General features: G+C 42.7%; 1 protein-coding gene across 1 annotated transcript in view; it reads left to right on the top strand.

Moving 5' to 3' along the window:
- The window catches only part of PCSK2 (proprotein convertase subtilisin/kexin type 2), a 193,636-nt gene that overhangs the window by 149,525 nt on the left and 21,968 nt on the right, over window positions 1-22,143 (top strand). The window contains exons 7-8 of the mRNA XM_054022004.1: window positions 4,875-4,963; window positions 9,032-9,207. Of these exons, the coding sequence (XP_053877979.1) occupies window positions 4,875-4,963; window positions 9,032-9,207 (265 nt within the window). The remainder of the gene's footprint in view (window positions 1-4,874; window positions 4,964-9,031; window positions 9,208-22,143) is intronic.

The following is a 22,143-nucleotide window of genomic DNA, read 5'->3' as shown; positions in this document are numbered from 1 at the left end:
CCTCTCCACCTCCCTCCCCACCCCGCCCTGCCCCCCAGCTGGGCTCCCTCTGCTCCGGGGCTGGGACTGGAGCTGCAGCCCCTGACATGGAGCCTACCCACCCATGAGATGCAGGTAGGAGACAGTGAGTAACCCCTTCCCTTCTGTAACAGCCAAAAGAGGCTCCACATGGCCTCTTCTGGGAACTGGGGAATGCTAGCCAATGAGCACCCCTGTCTCCCAGCTGGCCAATGGGTGCCAAAGACTCTCAGGGGGAGGAGCTATTTATTGTGCCTTGGTGAGTGTGTCCCTCCCTTGCCGCTGGGACAGTCCCCCTTTCACCACTGGCCCCATCAATTTCCCCCATCCATTGTTGCGGATGGGTGGCATTTGGTAATTTTTAGGGGCAGATCCTTAGCTGGTGTAAGAGTCGTACAGGGTTAGCTTTTCAAAGAATGGACTATAAAGGTCCAATTTTGCTCCACTTGCAGTCAATGATAAAGTAAATGACTTCAATGCATGCAAGAAGGAACTGCAAAGTGAAATATCATTTTTACATAAAGAAAATATTTCTCTGGGAGTAGTTTAAGTGATTTGTGTAACAGGAAGTGGAGAACTTTTAAAAAACAGGAGCCAGGGGGCTTTTGTTAGCAGGCAGCTGCATGTGCAAAATGTCATTAGGTTTTTAAAAGACTCAGGCAGAGGTGTTCACGCTCATGAGCACAGCTGCTTTGCTTGTAAACACAGATACAGTGCCTCTTCTAATTCACGCTATTTCAGACAGCCAAAAATCTCTGTCACCTTAATTCCAATAAACAGTGGTCTCTGAAACAGTGGCATAGTGAGGAATGGGAATTTGGGAGGGCCCCAACTTATGGTCGATGAGCAATGACCAGACAGCTTTGCTGGGCCCCTTTTTGGCTGCAGCATCCTGGACCCCTTTTCCTATCCCTGCTACCCATTCCCCATCACCTCTTGTGTCATGTCCCGTACCCCACACCACAGAAGCAGCAGCCTCTGCTTCTCTCTGTCACATAGTTGCAGCTGCCTGGCTCTTGACTGCTGTCTCCCTGAGTGCACAGTTCCACCAATACAGGCTCTTGCAGGGAATCTGTGTTTCCTAAGTTGTGTGCCTCTTCCCTCCCTATTGGGTGGTGGCGGGAGCAGTTACTGACTGAGTTGGAACAGCTGGGGGAGAGAATCAGAGGCTTTCTGTCTCTTTGCCCAGCCCCTGCAGCAATCTGCTGCTGCTGTTACAGGAAAGGGGGGGTGTGTGCGGCGGGGGTATCACACAAGCTTAGATTTGGGTTTGCCTGGGTGTCGATTGGAAGGGTCGTGGCCCACCTATGTTACACCCCCGCACTAAGACCCAGAGGGATGGTGTCTGTGGTGCTGTGTGTAGGGCACTTGCCAGGGAATTAGGAGGACTTGGGTTCTGCTCCCAGTTCTGTCCCTAACCTACCGCTTGATGCTGATCAAGTCACCTTTCTATTTCCCTTCCTACTCTTTCTCTGCCTATTCAGAAGGTGAGTGCTTGAAGGCCTCTTGCTATGTGTATTATACAGAGGAGCTGTGCAAATATTAGCTTTTTCAATTCGCTGGCACTTCCAAAATATTGGATGGGGGGGATGCATTTCAGGTCAAACCAAAAATGAAAACCTTCAAAAAAATTGGTGACTTGAAAAGTAAAAAAATCATTTTAGGTAGAAATAAATGATTTGTTTGACCAAATGAAACATTTCATTTTGATTTTGAGTCTTTTTCAGCACTTTCAAACAAATTAAATAGATTTGAAGGACATTTTGAAACAAAAGGTTGTCGCAAAACAAAAAATCAGAATCTTTAATTTCAAAAATGTTGCGGCAAAACATTTCAACTTTTTTGGATTTTTTTTTTTACATGAACCATTCAGCAAAACTGATATAAATTTGCAAAATGTTTTGGGTTTCCAAATCTGCATTTTTCACCCAAAAAAAAAAAAGAAGAAGAAGGTTTTGGCCAATTTTTTTTTTTTGCCTAGCTCTAATATAATGGGGCTCCTTCTCAGGTGGGGCCTTTAAGTGCTAGTGTAATATAAATAAATAGTTATGAGACAGCTTGTTTCTACTTATACGGCCCTATAAATATTAACACTTTATATTCTCCATGTTCCCTCCACCTCTCCCAGATATTAGTTTTTCAAACATATTCAGTACTTCTGAAGAACTTGTTGGTCAGAGTTACAATTACCCTTCACCTCTATTTATTAAAGGCCACACCTGCATTTTTCCCTCTCATTTTTTCAGTCAATATAATGAGAACAACATAATGGATAATTGGGGATTTGTATAAACAGATACAGCAGCCTTTTCTATTGCATTAACTACTCCTGAGGGCATTCTGCACCAAAAAATTAAAAATTCTGCACCAAAAGATTAATTTTTGCGCACAATATTATAAAATTCTGCAAATTTCATTTGTCAAATAAATGTGGAGGCTCCAGCATGGCATTGGGGAACACAGGCCACTGGCTGCACAGAGGTGAGAGATCACTGTGCAGCTCCCCCTTCCTGGGACACTGACTCAGCGGTGAGGCTGCACCCAGCACTGACACAGCGCAAGGACCGGGCCTGCCCTAGAAACATCATAGAGCCCTGCCCCTCTGTGCCAGGTGCACCAGGTGTGGCCAGGCAGGCTCAGCAAGGCAGGATCCAAGTGTGGAGGGGCTTAGTGTGGGGGAAATCCAGGTGTGGGTTGAGAGGATTCTGTGTGGGTGCGGGCGGCTCAGTGGGGGATAAAGGTGCGGGGGGAATCTGGATGCACAGGGGCTTGTTGGGGGGTTCTGGGTGCAACAGTAACGGAACCCTGCAGGGGGTCCAGGTGAAGGTGGTTGGGGCTCAGCAGGGGGGTCTGAGTATGGGGGGGGATAGAGATCAGCAAGGAGGTCTGGGATCTCAGTGGGGGGGTCCAGATGCTGGGGTAGTGGGGATCAATGGGGTTGGGATCCAGGTGCAGCTGGTTGGGGCTCAGTAGGGTTGGGATCCGGGTGCGGGTGGCTCGTCGGGGTGGTCCAGGTGCAGGGGGAGGGGGATCATTGGGAGGGTCTTGGTATGAGGGGGTCTGGATGCACGGGGGTTGGACGGATGGTAGAGCAGCTCCCTGTACAGTGATCCCTCCTCCTGCAGCTGAGCAGCGATGGGTGCAGGAAGCGTGTGTGTGTGTGGGGAAATCTGCAGAGCTTCCAACAACCAGGGGAGAAATCTGGGGGTGGGTGTGACCTGGCATTTTTAGAAAGTTTTTGAACATCGCAGCTTCCCTGTGTGATGGGAGCAGTGTCATACCCTATATCCTACAGGTGACTAGATAATGAATGCCCAGCCACGCTGTAGCTTTTTCACAGTTCTTTTAACAAGGACAGTCAAGGAAAACCTTCTGAGTTATTGAAAGAAATTTATCCAGCAGATGTACAAGAAACATATTTCAGTCTTTTCCCTGCCCAAAGAGCCTTCAGAAAAGGGTCCTGAAACAAGCATAAGATTTTCACGATGGTGGGATATTTGGAAACCAGTCATTTTCCTACAATAGATGTGTCTCTAAAAACATAAGCTAGGAAATATTACAGGAAAAAGAACACATGGTCCCAAGATTTCTCACACCTCTGTTGTACCAGCCTTTTCAACCTGCACTTTGAGGGAGAGGGAAAGAAGATAGAGGCTGAATTTAAAAAAAGAAATAAAACAAAATAATCCAGCTGCCACAGGGTATAGAGCATATTAGAGTATGTGGCCTTTGTAATATGGTAACGCTAATGTTGCGAGCCACCAGGATACTACAGAGATAACCACAATGTACATGCATAGAGGGTAATATAATTTAGGTGTAGAAAATATCCCATCTGCTAAAACATGGTGAACTGTAAAAAAATATGTATTTATTTTATTGGAGAGGAAAACCAGACACCCTCCCTTCCTCCCCACTTAGGCCTCCAAGCCTAACTTGGCACATATTTTCAGCATTTGTTCAGGATTGTAAAACACTTTGACGATGAAAAATATGATTGAAGCACAATGGGCTGATTTTGAACCTGGGGCCTTCAGTGCCAAAGCACAGACTTGTCCTATATGAGTTTAAAGAAATCACTTTATTAGCTAACAGCAGTAGTGGGCTGGTATCTTCTCTGTGGACTAGCTACTAAAGGAGGATGAGACACACACAGCACCCTGCCTAACTTGGCAATGCTTTTGCAGCTGGTGTGTCGTGACTGCTGCTTGACCTGCTGACCCGCATTGTCACATTATTTCCCTGTGCTCCCCCTTCTGTGTGTTGCATCCATCTGCTGCCTCTTTAGATTGTGAGCTCTTCAGGTCAGGGGCAGTCAGTTTGCTGGGTGTTTGTACAGCGCCTAGCACAATGGGGCCCTGATCCGTGGGGGGCCTTTAGGTGCTACCATAACACGCAAAATAAATAATAAATGTGCTAAGTACTATTACTATACGCTGTTGAAGTGCTAAGTATTAGTAGTAGTATTAGACCACTCTTTCCAATGCTATTTCTACTGTCCAACAAGATAGAGCCTGCTTGAAAAACTGGATTCTAAAAAGGGCTGAATAACTTTACAACTAAATAGAGCATAATTATGCATGCTAATATTAGAATAACACATTGCTCAGGCTTTAGAGGGTAAACTGGTTACTCCACATACAGCAGTGTGCAGTTTGCTAAGTGCAGCAATGGAGTTTTGCTTTCTTCTGGAGCATCTGGTGTTAACTGGGACAAGAGGAAAGATGCCAGTCTTGATTAACCAATGGCCTGATCCAGCATGCTCCTAATGGTGTGTAATACTGTGTGTGCAAACTGGGTAATAATGTTGATCAGGAGCAGTGATTTACATGGTCTCTCTTTATTCATCTTTGCAGTCATGGGACCAGGTGTGCAGGGGAAGTGTCGGCTGCAGCAAACAACAACATCTGTGGAGTTGGCGTGGCATACAACTCAAAGGTGGCAGGTATGACACCAATACAGGGAGAAACCCCAATCCTGTTCTCCTCACTCAGATTTTCCTTGGGTAAGGCACCCACTGTAGATCATGGGAGCTTTGCCCAGGTAAGGACGGCAGGATTTGGTCCAGACTTTGTACTTCTGTCACAGAAGTTTTAAGTGCTAAACATTTAACAAGGGGCACCTCCCCTTCTCTTTTTGCACTCTCCTATATTGTTAATATACTTAATTATTTAACGAGGGGAATGGCATTCCGTCTGCTCATTCTCATTTCAAGTCCTGTTTCCATACTGATTTCAATATGAGCTAACTTATTTCTCCTTTTGTATACTGTTGTAGGTCTCATCTGAAACAAATCTAAATGTGCAGCAGAAGAAATATACTTGTAGTTGCACTTAATATGATGCAGAGATGAGCTGCCTCAGATTGTTTTTTCCTATCAGTTGTGCATCTCCGAAAAAGCAAAATCCACTCCATTACACTGAACTTATCTCTAGGTTTGCATGGGGCCAGATACTCAGCTGGTGTAAATCAATGTAGCGCCATTAATGTTGATGGTTGTTGACCCCAGCTGACAGTTTGGCTCCTAGAGTGCATGCACAGTGATTTATTTTCTGACGGTTTAGCTGGCCTCTCTTTTTGTTGTTTTATCTGAATGATCACCACATCCAGATCCATAAAACAATAAGCTTCCCAAATCGGGCACATGCCCAGAAGCAAAATCTCCGCGATGGAATGGCAAAGCAATTTCTACTAAACAATTAAGCTAAGACAGTTCTATCATTTTATAATTGGCTCAAAGTGGCACTCTCACAAGGAGTATCATTTTTTATCTGCCACTCAAAATGGTACAGAACTCTGTCCTGACTATGAAAACCCAAGGAAATTCATAGAAATCATCGAATTTTAGGGCTGGAAGGTCCCTCAAGAGGACATGTCGTTCATCCCCCCAACACTGAGGCAGGATTAAATAAACCTAGACCATCGTAGACCAAAGTTATACCTAGACCACAGGCCTGCTTTGAGCTTTACTAAATAAGCCATGACTAGGCTTATAGCAGTAAAAAATAAAAGCAAACAAACAAATGAACAAAAAACCCTTCCAACAAATAAAAAGCCAGGAGTTACAGAAAGGATATAAACACTCGTGTTTCAGGAATTAATCACTTCTGACTAGTGAGACTTAAAAAGGAACTTTCTGTGGGCAAGTTGTCTAATGTTGGATTTTTTGCAAGGATTTGTGAAGCAATGTTTATCAGTCACTCTTGGTGACAAGATACAGGACTTGGTGCTTGTCAACATGGTGGGGTAATGCACTCTATGGGGGTGTGATTTCTAAAGTGCACTAACGTATTATGCATTAATTGGTCTGTGTAGACCCTGCTGGTTCACTTTCATGTCGTGCTATTTGAAACAGGACCATATTAAAGAGCTCTAGGGAATCTTTAGTGCACACCAGCAGAGTCTACACAGAACAATTAATGCACAACACATTAGTGTGCTTTAGAAATCACACTCTGTAGAGGGTGCTACCCCCTGTGGCCCTAAATGGACCACTGGCCTGAACCCAGTCTGGCAGTTCCTGTGTTCCTATGCCAAGCAAATTATCACTACAAATCATGAGTAACAAAATTAATTGAAATGGTATTATTTGTTCAGGAACCCTACCCTCAAAAATCAACTAGCATGTACAAAGTGCTATTTCAACTTCTGACTCTTTCCTTGCAATGAATGAACTTTAAAGGGTTTGGATGATGAGTCTGGTTTAGATCTGCACCCCAAAAAAGGGTGGGGGTGGCGAGGGTGTGGATGTGGGTGTGTGCATGTGCATGGGAAAATACACAATAGCAGCCAGACTTCTTGGATCTGTATAAATTGAGTTGAAAATCTTGTAAGAACAGGGTTTGTCATGAGATATCTGTTACTTCCTGCTTCCTTTCAGCCAATTACTTATTGAAGTGCACAGATCTTCATGACTGCATTGTTCTAGCCTCTCTCCACTGCAGGGCTAGCCCTTCCCTTCAAAATCTGAAGGGGAGGAGTGGTGTTATTGTTTTAGTTGCTGCAATCGGTGAGACATGAAGTTCAAATTAATATGTAGCATTGCATTGAGAAAGGACCATTGTCACCATTGTTCAGTAATTACACACATTGATCAGAGAAGGGCACGAAACACAGTATTTATATTCTGATATTGGACACCCAAATTTGCATGCATTCGGTTCTGGGGTTTTGGTTCAGTTGCTATCTCCACTATTAATGCAACTCTATAACTTCAAGTCAGTTATTTATAACTTACATAGCAAAGCCCTTGGGCTGTACTAATGTCCTACAGAAGCTGTAACAAGCTACCATACTTGTCAATTTCCTAACAAAATTCCATATTGAGGTACGTTTATTTTAAGGCAAACAACATCCCATCCCATGTTTCTAAACTGAGAAAAGCTCTGGTTTATTACTGAGGTCTATAGCACCACCAAGTGGAAATCAGTAAATCCATCAAACCTCTGGAGGAAGCTGACATGTTTATGACATGTCTCTGGGTCCCATCCTCAACAGGTGTAAAGTGGCATAGGACGTCATAGCCAGCTGAGGATCTGGCCCCTAACTTTTTTCTCTTTGATCCCACTTTTTTTGCATTGAAGTCAAATCTGATGACTTGGCTCACATTTTAGCTCTGTCTGGGCACTCTCTTGTCATCGTCTGTGAAATTCAGCAGTTTCAGTTCACAGACATTCACACCAGTCTTTGTTTCTTTGAGTGTATGCGGGATCTCATGCCCCGAGTTTCAGAGAATGACGATTTGTTGAAAACAAAATTGTTCAACTTGAAACATTTTTGAAAAAATAAGTTTTAAAATTGTCAAAATGTTCACATCAGCATTTAAAACATGAAAAATTCCAGTTTTCCAATTCAAAACAACTATTTGTTAAAAAAAATAAGCTAATTATATTTTTTTTAAATAAAAATTGGTCAAAATCAAAATGAAACATTTCACATTATGGAAATAAAAAGTTTTGATTGACCTCAACCAATTTTTTCCAGGTTTTCAAGATTGCAACTTTACTGCCCTGTTCAGAATATTTTGAGGGACAGGAAATCTGTTTCCCACCCAGCTGTATGTTTTTGTTGTTGTTGTTCCAGTCCATTCCTAGTTTAAAACACTGAAAACTAATGAGTTCCCATCCAAAGCCATACATGGAATGAGTTTACTTTAAACCATTCCAGGTTACTCTAGTCTCCGGCAAGACTCAATGAAAGGTCTCTAACCCTCAGCCTGGCCTGTGTTTGGGTTGATAATGAATCATGATTTAGTGTTGTCCCAAAAAAGGCTTGTGTTGCTCAAATCATCATACTGTTTGGCTTGGTTGGAGCTGGAATTCAGAGACAAATTAAATCAGCCTATACTGGAAGTTATCCAAAAAACTTTTTCAGAACAATAGCCACGTTTCCCTACTGTACATGTATACAAAGGTACAGATGTCATTATTTCCATGTAAGACATTTGTAGCTTTCCCTCTCCTTTCTGATTATAAACACTAGCCCATATTGTGGAGAAAGGCAAGAGAAAACCTGTTGGGAGATGAATGAAGTATATAACATGTGAGTGAATGGGATTGAGTGGTTAGGGTAGAGTACTGTGTAAGAGTTTTGTGCTCTAGTCCTTGAATTTTCTACTTTCTGTGTGATCTTGGCCAGATTGCACAATTTTTATCTCAACTTCCCCATCTGTAAAACATGTGTAATTACTCTTTCCTTACAGAGTGTATGAAGCTTAATTGTTTCTTAATGTGTTTGGAAACACTTGGATGAAAGGTGCTGTATAATTGCAAAGTTCAATAGTAGAATCAGTAAGAAACCTCTCGCTCCTTTCTGTGCCACCACTTCATTGCTATAGCTGTATGCTATGGCTCTGTTGTACAGACTGGAATCTGAACTTTGAATACAAAATTATTGTGGAACTAAGATAACCAGTGAGACGTAATGCCTGAAACTGCAGGTATAAATCAAATCCTGAGCCTATATCCTGTCTTTGGCCATTCATAATTCATGTTTATGTTGATTACGTCAACAGGTATCCGAATGCTGGACCAGCCTTTTATGACAGACATTATTGAGGCTTCTTCTATCAGTCACATGCCTCAAGTCATAGATATATATAGTGCCAGCTGGGGGCCAACTGATAACGGAAAGACTGTGGATGGACCTAGAGAACTAACTTTGCAAGCCATGGCAGATGGTGTGAACAAGGTAATGTTTCTGTTAAACAAGCTGGGGAAGATGACTGTATTGCTTACACACACTGGACATTGAAAGCACTGCATGTGGGTAGGTCAAAACTCTGCAAATCGCTTAGGAACATTGCAGAACGCAATCCGATTATGTCAGGCTGTCCCAGTTATTGATTTATTGCTCACCAATCTTTGCCGTGGTCTGCACTGCAGGTGGTTCCTTCTGCAGTACCAATGTTTGCTTATATTTGTTCACTGGTCTCAGGACACAGTTTGTCTACACTAAAATCTCTCTCTCGCTCTAAATCAAGTGGCATGTATTTGTTCTGTTCTATCATATGGGATCACAGTCAAAATGTAAAAGACCTATCCGATCATTGTCTCTAGATGTCCTCCAACACAAGCCATATGATCTGTAAAGCTGGCACAACTCTGGCTCTTTCTGCGTGTCGCCAGTTTCATTATTGCATTTTGAAGTTGTACTGTCTTTCAGTCATTTATAGATAACCCTCATCGCAGAGGTGATGCACAGTAATTGCATTGTGGCCATTGGGGTTTTAATCTATTAGAAGCTCTCCGATCCCCTGTACATAAGATCACCTCCTCCATGCTAGAATCATTCTTTAATCCCCCTTCTCGTGATCTGCCTCTCAGATGTTGTCTCTTTCTTCCCACCATTGGGCCAGATATAAGCAGGAAGGTGAGCATTAGCTATGAGCATGCATCAATACTGGTTAGGGAAAGAACTGACTGGAGAGGCAGAGCAAGGAGATGAGACTGCAGCTATAGAGGTGGATAGGGAGCAAAAGTGAATTGACTGTAAGATTCTTCTTCAGGGGGATCAAATGGTGAGGGGAAATCAAAGCTACTGTTTATACTAACAGAATGGTATGTACATCTCATCGTCATTATTATTATGGAACTAGAATCAGCTTGCCATCTATTTTCAGTTCTGATTTGTAAACTGTTCTGCATTTTTTTTCCTGACAAAAAAATGTTATTTTCATTTAAATTGAAATGTTCTGGAAAATGGTAGATTTTGACTCTGGGGGGATGGAATTTGAAAGAATTTTGTCAGAAATTTTGTTTTGGAAAATTTTGAAATTTCATTTTGAATTTTATTTAGTTTTATTTTTATTATTTGTTTTATTTTACATTATTTCATGGCATGTCAGTAGTAGTACATAACATGTACTGCTGACATGTCTGAATAATATATTATATATATATAACATAATATAACAGCTGAAATATGCTATTTTATTTATTTAAAAAAAGTTAGAGACAGTTGCTACTTAGAACGGAATGAAACATCTTATCTGTTTCCAGATCCAAGTGTAGCAGCAGCGTCCCTTAATAGTTTTAAAAAGAAATAATACATTTTATGTACTACTGCTGCTGATGTGTCATAAAATAATAAAAAGAATATTAACACTCAAAAATAAAATTCAAAACAACATTTTGAAATTCCAATTTATTTATTTTTTTGTAAAGTCAATTCCAGGAGAAATTTCAAAAAATATTTTTGTTCTGAATCAGAATGAAAACAAATTCCAAAATTTCTCCTGGAATGGGAATTTGAAGCTTGAACCAGCTCTGCTTGTCTTGTCTGTACCTTTTCATTTCTCTCTTTCTTTATTATTAAGAGCTGATCCAAAGCCCATTGAAGTAACTGGAAAGACTCCCAATGACCTCAGTGGCCCTTAGTGTTTTAGCTGAGCATTTTATGCATTATTTAGCTCTATCAAGCACAGTGGGCTACAGCTGTACAGATTGGAGTTGTACTGCATTGTAATGCAGAGGATTATGCAGCATATCTACTTTCACACTTACAAATCCATCTTCTGCTTGTTTCAGTCAGTCAGTTCCCATCTCTGATCAAAATTAGGGGCTGGTATTTTTAGCCACACAACCACCTAGGTGAATATCACCATCTGCACAGCAGATAATATTGCTGATAAAGCTAATAGTTATGTCTGAATAGCATAGTTCCTCGGTGGGACCTGGGAAGTGGCTGCTTTCTGTGTTTTTGTGCAGCTCAGAAGGGGGCACTGTGTTTTGGACTGGAGCGGACCTCTAGCGGTGAGGAGGAGAGGTGGTCTGGAACCATTGGACAGAGTAGTGAGTCCCATTCATGTAACCCCCTGCTCCTGGAAACCCTTCCTGACCCCTCAACCATACAATGAGGTTTCGTACACCCAGTTTTACTGGGCTGGGAACCAACAGGGAGTGGAGCTTGTTATCTGGAGAGAGGTCAGGGGAGGAACCAGCATAGGGTGTATAGTACAAAGGAGGGGAACTGGTAGCAGAAAGAAGGTGGGCAGAGCATGGAAGGAATTTGATCCCGAGAGTTTTGGGTAGGTTTGTTTTCTGGGAGGAAGTGCTGTGGTAGATAAGGGGCGCAGGTGGAAGAATAGGAGGGAAATATTACAAGGAAGAGGAAGTGGAGAGGAAGAGGGAAGGATGGATGGAATGGGGAGAAAAAGATCTGGATCGGAGGAAAAGAGAGAGACGTCAGGAAGTGGTAGAAGGTTCAGAATGGGTTTAGGGTAGAAGAACAGAGGGAGTGAAATGTGTTTACCTGTCTCCATCTCCTTAGCACAATCCAGTTAGTTTGAACAAACTTGCCCTCAGTGCTGTATGGAGTGACGCCTCTCCCCTGAGTTGATTGTACACAGTGTATTTATGGTAAACCTCTTTGAACTTCCCCAGTAAATCTTGGGAGATTTTGTGTGGGAGCTCTGCAATTACTCATTTTCCACCTGAATGATTTCCTTCCCCCCTCCCCTCCACTACGGTCCTCAGAACAGTACATTCAGTGTACCATGTTTTGGGACGTGGTAATTAAAATGAACTGTTGTAGGTAGTAAAGCGTTCTTGAATCCACAGTTTATGGTGATTTGCCCTTAGCAGATGAATTATAGGCACTGTCTCACTCTTATCTGTAAATTCAGCAACATGCTCAAATAACTCAAGCAAACTTGTTAGACATTTCCTTTGAATCCAATCAGTCTATAGTACAAACATCACAAGACTCTGTGGGCCTGATCCTTGGTGGCTGTAAGCTCCATTGAATCCAGCTTACACCAGCTGAGGAGCTGGTCCTATGCTGTTAATGCGTTTTAAAAACTGTGACTGTTACATGTATTTGTAGTATCTAAATCAGGCTCGCCAGGCTGGCATTTTAGGAAAAAAAAAAAAAGAATGAAAGGCAGATTCTTTTCTATGTATGAATATTTTAGAAAGTGAATAAAGAGATAAAATGAATACTAGTTCACAAATGGTTGACACTATAGTGGGCATGCACAGCGCTATTACTGTAACAATCTTTCATTAATAGTAAGAACTGCACTAGCGTGCTACGTTCTTTCACCTTAGCAAGCTACCCAACATTTCACCAAAGGCTTTCCTGATCCTCTACCATCCCCTTGTTTTGGGATGGTAACTTTTATTTGTGGTATGCACACTATTATTTAAATAACACACTAATACCTTCAGGGATCCAGGTCAGTATATCAGAGTCCACTAGGAAAATATTAACTGTCTTCGTGTCTGATTGTACTCCCACTGAAGTCAATGGGAGCAGAATCAGGCCCTTAGGAGACAAGCACAGGGCTGGAACTTTTCTATTATAACATTCACATGCAGAACGAATCTAAAAGTGACAGAAAGGCACTAATAATCCTGGCAAAGGAATTTGAGCTAGTCTCAATAGAGGTATTTTATGTTCTCAAGAGAAACAGATTCTAATCTGTAGTCTCCGTTTGTGCAGTTTTGTGGTATTTAAAGAGCTTTTAATTAACTTGCTATCATATCACAATATGCCTTAGTTTGTTTTGTGGAATTATACTGGCATCACACCTGCTTTATGGCCGTTGAGTGTTCAAGAACAGATTTTTTCCCTTTTGGTTCATTATCTCAAAACAGTCCAAGCATCAGAGCATTGGGCATATCAGATTCTTTTATATTTATTTCCCTCTGAAGCAGGAGTGCAGCTCCCTTAAAAAAAAATTGCTATGGAGGGATATGGTGCTCTGCCACTTTCAAATTACGTGCCTTCCCATGTCATTGCAAATTTCAAAATCAGTGCGAAAGGAATCTCAGTGCATGTCTAGCTGATGTTCATAGAAGTTACACAGAGGAAGGAATAAACTGAGACACTATATAAAAACAATTCTGTTGCCTAACACTATTGAATGATATTGTTGTTACACTCAACATATACTCATTGCTGCATGCTACAAAGGAAGACACAATCACTGTCCTGAAGAACTTATGGTCTGGAATCAATATTTATGTTTCTAGTAAGTGTTCCATTGAAAATAATAACAGGACACATCTACCTATATGATGTATGTTATCAGCCTACTGAATTTGTAAGTAAACTAAGGTCCCCAGTCTTCCTGGAATATTTAGCTTCAGATGCTTCTAGTGTCAAGTTCAGCAGCTACTGTACTATCAAAATATTCATATCCAAGGGGTGCTGATCACACCATATGGGGGAATCTGATCTTCTCTGTTTTTCTCAACATCCAGTGCATACAAAATGCAGCTGCTAATACCATCTTCCTTGCTTGCCATTTGGATTATGTTGCTTTTTTTTTTTTTTTTTGAAGGCCCATTTCAGCAATGCACTTTGCTGGGATGTAAGTCCAGTTGAATTCAGGCCATAGGCAGCTGTGACCATAGTGTTTTTCTCTTACTGAACAGTATCATTTTGTTGTTCCCTTGTGCTCCCCTCCCCTGTCTATATGATAGAATCATAGAATATCAGGGTTGGAAGGGACCTCAGGAGGTCATCTAGTCCAACCCCCTGCTCAAAGCAGGACCAATCCCCAGACAGATTTTTACCCCAGTTCCCTAAATGGAACCCTCAAGGATTGAACTCACAACCCTGGGTTTAGCAGGCCAATGCTCAAACCACTGAGCTATCCCTCCCCCTGCTATCTCTGGTTTATACTTAGATTGTGAGCTCTTGGGAGAGGGACCATCTTATTGTTATATTTGTTATGTCTGCACTGCACCTAGTACAATAGCACTGGGGTGTCTATGCACTACGGCAATCGGAATAAAACTAAATTGCTTACGTGTTTTGCTGAATCGGGGCCTGACTCCCTCCACTGGCCACCTCTTCTCCATTTCATCAGATTCAAGCTTCTTGTTCTGCTTAACCTTCCAAGCCTTGCTTAACTCTGCCTCTAACTACTTATCTGTTCTTCTTTCATTTCACATCGTCCCCGTCACCTCTTCTTTGCCAGCTTGTTCCTCCCATTTGCTTCTCGCACAAGTATCTCTGTGGTTATGTCTACACAACGATGTTAGCCAGGGCTTGACCCCTGGAGCAAGCCTATTCCCCCTGCATCCATTGTGTTAACCGAGGGCTCGGACCTAGATTTCAAGGACCCTGCAGGGCTGGAGGGTCCAAGCCCGTGTTAAGCTGGGACCTAGGGTCAGAGCCCTATTGCTTTCCTGACTTCACTCTGGTCCCAGAAGTCTTCTGGATGTATCCCAGAGTTCCTGGGGGCAACTTTCTTGGTTCTCTCTCTGCCAACAATCTGTGGTGCAGTCTATTGCACTCTATTGCAAATGGAAGCCACCCCTCCCTTTGCAAACAGACATAGGTGCTGGAACTAGGAGTGCAGGGGGTGCTGTCGCACCCCTTGGCATGGAGTAGTTTCCATCACATACAGAGTTTACAGTTTGGCTAAATGGCTCTCAGCACCCCCACTATACAAATTGTTCCAGCACCCCTGCAAACGGCAGCAGTTCAGCTCAGAGTTAACCCATTGTCTGCTGAACACTGGTCTGCAAACACACTATCTGAGAGTCTGCAGGGTTCTCAATGGAGACCGATCAGAAGAAGCTTTTTGCAAAGAGATCTGCTTCCTGGTCCCAAGACCACAGCCAGTTTTTGCTGAACCTGTGGGGCGAGGCCAGTAAATCGGTGGACTTCAGCAAAATCACAAGGAGTGACCAGGCATACCAGCGGATAGCTAAAAAGCTGGCAGCTCTGCAGATTTTCCAAACTGGTGATCAGTGCAGGGAACAAATTAAGATGCTGAAAAGCAAATACCGGAAGACCCAGGATAAAAACTGCACCAAGGGCAACTCGCCAGCAACATGCCCATTTTAGGATGACTTTGACCAGGTCCTGGGCACTGTGCCCAGCACAGAGCCTACTGTGCTACATAATGACCTGGTGAGCTGGGACGGAATGCTGCTGGCCCCCGAATCCAGCGTGGGACTGACTGCAGCCAGCAGCCGGCTCCCAGCCAGGATCATAAAGTGAGTCTTGTAATGATACCAGTCCTGTGGCAGGCTGTGAATCAGGCTCAACAGCACGTCCCTGCGGCCCCTGGCTTCCCGCAGCTCCCATTGGCTGGGAACGGCAAACTGCGGCCACTGGGAGCTGCGGGCGGCTGTGCCTGCGGACAGTCAGTGTAAACAAACTGTCTTGCGGCCCGCCAGCGGATTACCCTGATGGGCCGTGTGTGGCCCGCGAGCCGCAGGTGGCCCTCCACTGCTCTAAGCTCTTGAGCTGCTGAGTCTGTGATACTGAACTTGCAGGCAAGGAGACTGTTTTTGTGAACGCAGAGTTTATTGTTTGACCCTCAGTTCTTTCTCTCTGCTGCGGTACATACATTCCATTTTCACCTCTTTAAATCAGACTGGTGCAAATTGATGTTTGGGAAGGGGGCTGAGGAAGGTGAAAAGCAGAACTCTGTATTTCTTTGGTGAAAGCTACTTCATTAAGTGCATTAACACCCTCAGTTTCTTTCTGTCTTATTACAGTGCGAAAGATAGACCCCCTCCAGGGCAAGACAGTATTCATGTGTATTGCAAATGCTTTCCTGGCAAGAAAACATTTGGATGGCTAGGGCTTGGGGTGGAACATTCTATATTAACCAGCTATTTGTTGTGCATTGACATGACACTTAAAACAAGTTTTGCTGAGTTAAGTGTGCAAAGCTGGGCTTCAGTTACCTTTTCCTATTTCAGTGATTGTACTCCCAGGTTACTTTGGTAGTGTCCTCACTGTGTCAGAGTCATACCTGCCAGAGAACTGCATTTGCTCCCGGCTGCTTCACTGTGAAGTATGACAGTCCTCAAGTACTAGCAAATGCAGTAATTATTCTGGAGGTGAATTAAAGCTATTCTCCATTAAGGCAAATAGAATTTCAGTAAATTCCACATCACTGAAAGCGATCACCGCTGAGCTCAAAGAAGCATAAGGAATTTCAGCCCAAAGGGTAAGTAAACACTGTGGCACTGGGCCTTTACAGAAACGGGAGGCATATAGCTGTATTCTCCAATCTGCTTCACTTTGTGCTGCTTATACAGCTTTGCTTGAAAGTAGTGGAGGACTGAGTCCTAAGGCACTCATATGATATTAGAAGGAACCCAACATGTTTGCTGCCGCTGGGCATCAGCAAATTTCAAGTTCATATGCTCTAGGAAGCTTCTTTTTAAAACATCCAGCTCCTTGTGTGCATAGGGCATTCTTCAAAGCCCACAGCAGGATGTTTCGGGGGCTAGGGTGCTAGCCTGGGAACTGGGAGGCTTAGCATCAGTTCCCTGCACTACCACAGGTTCTCTTTGTGATGCTGGGTAAGTACCTTAGCCACTGAGGGTATGTCTCCACTGCAAAGTAAGCCCAGGGTTACTAGAACTCAAGGTAGTTGTTAACCTAGGATTCAAGCGTCTACACTCCTTTGTAACCTCCGGTTAGGAATTGTTGAACCCTGGGTCCCAACCTGGGGCAGCAGCATCTACGCTGCATTATGTGGGCCTGAATGCAACTGCCCATATCCCAGACTTCCTAACACCCTCCCAAACTGTGGCCTCTCTAGCCCTTTGTTCATGGTGCAGTAGGGGAAAACTTGACTGTCCACCAAACTTCTCTGTCTAGAGGAGAAAGAAAGTCAGCTTGTGGGATTGTGGGATACTTTTTGTGGACTCCCAGAGCATGAGTCCAGTGGGGCTGTGTATGCACTGCACAGCAATAGAGCTTGAACCCTGAGTCTTGACTTGACTCAGGCTTGGATCTTCCACTCCTGGGACCCTGGGTCTGACCCCGGGGTTAGCATGATTTATGTGTAGATGGAAGAGGGGTTAAACTTGAGCCTGAGTTCCAACCCTAGCTTACTTTGCAGTGGAGACATACCCTCTGTGTCTCAGGTCCCAATCTGTAAGTGAGGATAACAATACTTCCCTACCTCACAGGGTACCTTGAGGATAAATACATTATAGTCTGTGAGGCACTCAGATACTGCAGTGATGGGAGCCAGGTAAGTACTTTAGCTAGATTGAAGCTATTGGGAACATTCTTGTGGCATTAGTGGTCTTTGGATCAGGCCCAGAGAAATTTGGTTTGAAATCCAAATGATAGGCATTAGCAAACTGTCTCCTTTGCATGCCTGATGTGTGATTGTCCACTCAGTGCTCTGAGGTGCACAGTTTCAGAGAAGTGCTATTGGATCATTGTGTGAGCAAAGTATTAGGGAAATTCATTGTAAAAAGGTACAGTAAGGCAACAATAAGTATAAATGCACCCAAGTTAGGACAGTTGAGGTTCCTGATCCCGTGGGTGTAATATAGCACCAGCATGTGTAATCCTATTCATGCTCAATGGGGCAAATTATAACCCTGATCCTCACCTGATTCAGGCGCTGCTCTGGGAAGATCATCCCAGTGTAGGCTGGATCATTTGATGTCATAGAGCCAGTATAGGATCATCTTTTGCAGCATAGAGACTGTGACTGGGGAAAGGGGGATATGGTCAGGACTTCTGTGTGCTTCAGTGGTCTCCAGTTGCCATATTGGCTCCAGGGGCAATTGGAGGCTGGCATCAATTAGAGCAGCCTGACGGCTGAGATCCTTCTTGCTCTGGGGCAGCAGTGTAGCTGTAGCACACAGCCAGCAGTATGATCAGAGGAGCACAAAGGAAATTTAAAGCCACTTATGCACACAGCTCTCAACCGTGCTCTGCTCTCCTTGGCCGCTTCTGAGGACTGGGGCCTATATTTGCACTGAGAACCATAGCTTTGCATTGCCTGACTTTTGTGCCGTCCCATTCTTCGTTGTAATGTTGCATTAATATAGGGCTTTTTGGTTTGTTTGGGGTTTTTTGTTTTTTGTTTTTTTCGTTTGCTCTGAGGGCCAGATTTTCAAAGGGTATTTAGGCATCTTTACAAGATTGCAATGGGTGTTAAGGGCCTAATTTGCTTAGATGTTTTGAAAATCCCTCTAGGTGCCTTAGTGCATTCTAGATGCTTAAATACATTTCAATATCAGACCCGGTATTTCTTTCTTTCTTTCTTTCTTTCTTTCTTTCTTTCTTTCTTTCTTTCTTTCTTTCTTTCACCTACAATCTGAAATCTATATCGAAGGTATAAATACAAATCTAATTTATGATTATTTTCAGAATGGTACAATACTGATCAAAAAGCAAAGTCATATGTCTTTTATATACTCAAAGATGAATAAACATGTGGATTCTTTTTTTGCAGTCCAGGGCATGATTCTCAGACACTAGGATAGTAACTCATAAATAAATGATGAGAGCTGAAATGTTGGCAGTGAGTCAGGGACATGTCAAGAATTTAAATGTGCTATTAAACTGAAAATGATACTTGCAATGTCCTGGAAGGAAACTTAAGATAACAGAATCCCTGCGCACAGCAAGTTTAATATTCTTGTCTCTGATGCAATAAATGACAATAAATGATCGGGAGTGATATGGGTTTTTTTTTCGTTAGGAATATGAAATTAAGTAAATTGACAAGCACGAGTCATATTCATCCTGTTGCCACTGCAACTTGGAAATAAATTCAAGGGGAAAGATATTCATGAGAATTCCCCAGCACATGCTGCCATATCCTCCTTAAAATCCTTCCTCCACCCCTCCTCCTGCTGTGATCTCTGCAGTAAAATGTCACCTGATAATGGCTTGATTGGGATAATGGCAGAGATCTCTCACACTCATCTCATTTTTTGTTACTTTTATCTGATGGTTAGGAAAGAAGTGACTCAAAACTGCTGTGTTAACATGTGTACACACACGCTTGTTTCGCTTGGCCTTCCCCCTTCTGATTGTTTGTTACACTCATTCTTGCATCCTGTTGTAATCAAGGGACAGATTCCTATAGCTTTACTCACACCAAGAAGCACTTTACTCCACAAGTAAGGTACTATTCAGCATAAGAAAGGGTGGCAGAATCTGTCTCTCAGATTGTAAGTGTTTGGGGGCAGGACAGCTTTTTATTATTTGTTTTGCCTAGCACAATGAGACCGTGATAATGAGTGGGTTTCTTAGTTGCTATTGTAATACAAATATCAAAGAATAATAACAATAATGCTAGTGTAAATGGATCTGGGCTGTTGTGTAGAATGAATCTGTGCCCTCCCTGTTCTCTATTGCACTCTGGTAGGCTGTTCTTCATGGGAATTGGTGGCACTTACTAGAAATCAGTAGGTTTGTAGGACCAGTTCACCGACTGTCATTACTAGCAGCAGAAAGGTAAATAATATAATAAATACTAAATATACTAATTCTTGAGTTAGCAGAATATATAGAATAAAAATTTGATTAAATTTCATACATTTAAACCTCAGAAAAATCTGACAATTAGTACAAGAATGCGTTTTACACAAATAAACAGGTGAGAACATAGAGCATGGTGTAAATTATACTATCTAGGAAACACCTTTTTGCAAAACAGGTACAGCATGATTGGAGGGGAAGCAAGATTTCAGGGTTTAAGTTATCTCTAACCATGAGAAACCAGGATGAACTCTTTGGGGCTTGGGGGTGGGGGGTGGACAGATGATCACATAGCTGCCTACTGTGGGGTTCTTTGACTTTCCTCTGAAGCATCTGGTGCTGGCCACTGTCTGCAAAGGGACATTGGACTAGTCGGACGATGAGTCTGACCCAGTCTGGCAATTCCTACATGCCTAAATAAAAGACCACAACAGAGTAAGGGCAAAATTCTGTCCCATCGTGCACAGGTACTTTGGGCTGGAGGGAAAGATGCACAGGGAGCTTTGTCTCCCCAAACGCCCCCGCCAGGAGCAAGACATGTTACACTTCTTGGCACTCACTTGAGCACTAAAAAAGGAGCCAGGCTAATACACTTTCTCTCCCAATGCTACGAGGGACATTGCCATCTGGCTTGCAGTGCAGACCTCTAGCCTTCCTACCCACATCTGTGATCAGCAGCAGAAGCTGGAGTTTAGTGAGAAAGGACCTGTGCTGCCTCTCTTTGATCTGCAGTAAGGTGCATAGCTGAGCATGTTGCCTACTGAGCTTTCTTAACCTGCATCAGCAAAAGGGGTCCTCAACCCTCAGCTCTGCATGCTACTGTGCACACGTGGACATGTAGGCATGAGCACACCCATCTCTTTGGTGAGTTAGGGCAGGATTTCATCCCAAACTGAGGGATAAATACTAACACAAATATGGAGCACAGAAAAAGAAAAGGGGGATGGAATTAAAGATCAGTCCAATAGATTCAAGATTGATCAGCTGACCTATTAGGAGCTCATACGGAAGGAGGCGTGATCAGCACAAGCCACCACACCTAGACAAGGCATTGAGTGGCAGATATCATGGATGGATAGATAGGTATATAAAGGTCATGGTTGACTAGATGTCTTGCAAGATGAGATGCTCCCTTTTGGGCCAGTTCTTGCCTACTTTTGGGGCTGTACTGGCTGGGGGTGGACCAGATGGGACGCTTGGCATAGCACAACCCTCCTGGACATTGCACCCAGGCAAAGTCATCTGAACTAGGACTAATTCTAGCCCAAAATATAGGCCATAGTTGCAATCTAGAAGTTTTATGATATGTCCCTGTTTTATGAGTGTGTCCAATAGGCTGCTTTTTTCTTGCTGCTTCAGTCTTCCAGCTTCAGCTGTTTGAATTTAAGAGACTGAAAAAAGTAATCAGAACAGCTGGTCTCTGCCTATTGCATTTTTATCATGTAGGCTTTTTTATATTATTGTGTGCTAAAGGATAGTTCATGGCTTGAAATAATTTATTTAGCTTTGGCCTGCTCAACCAGACTATACAATATTTTATCTATTCCTCCACTACTGATGAATATTATATTGACCCCCCTAATGTAATTTTACCTAATAAAATGCTGTGAGAATAGAAATTGCCAGGGGAGAAATAGTAAGAATTTATAAGCTAATCATGTCATTGTAATTGGGTTGTCCAGTGAAAGAAGCTGTGAGAATATTAAAAATGCAAGAAATTATTTCTCATTTCCCCCATCCAGAGCTATGGAAATTGCACTTCTTTTGTTGGAAGGTGAAGGTTGATAGCAAAACATTATCAAATGTAGCTATTCCTACTACCATCTACTCAAGTCAGTAGTTTAATGGACATCAAAACATTAGTTTGAGACGTGGCAATCTTGTGTATTAGCTCTTTTTCAAAGGAAGTCTTGTTAATTCTCTTTTAAATTTAGGACCAATGTACTGTACACTTACAGTGTCAAAGCTACGGGTTGTAACTGTGGGTTTTGTCTTGTTTGTGTAAGTTAAGATAAAACTTTATTGTAACTTTACAGAACTGTGCTGCATCTGAGGCCAAATTCCATGCTCTGTTACAGTGTTGTAAATCTGATGTTACTCGATTTAATTACCACTGGTAAAGCTGACATCAGTGTTTGGGCAGTTGAACTCTTTTCTTCTCCACAAAGACAAGACCCAGCTACTGCTAGAACAGGGAGAGAATGTTACCATGTTGCAACACAGTGCCCCAACATAGTAACTTTTGTAATGTAGATAGGGTCCTTGATTTACGTTTCATCTTTTAGGTTTAAATTATTGGTTTAAAGGCACAGGGCCAACTCCGTTTTGATTCTGTTCGGTTTGTAATGCAAAATATTTTCATTAATTTCCTGCACTTTTTTTTAAGTGAAAACATTGGAGTGGAGCTATTTC

This window comes from Malaclemys terrapin, chromosome 3 (genome assembly GCF_027887155.1).
Source record: "Malaclemys terrapin pileata isolate rMalTer1 chromosome 3, rMalTer1.hap1, whole genome shotgun sequence".
Classification (NCBI taxonomy): domain Eukaryota; kingdom Metazoa; phylum Chordata; order Testudines; family Emydidae; genus Malaclemys; species Malaclemys terrapin.
Note: the sequence above shows the minus strand (reverse complement) of the source record. Positions and strands in the feature narration are given on the sequence as shown.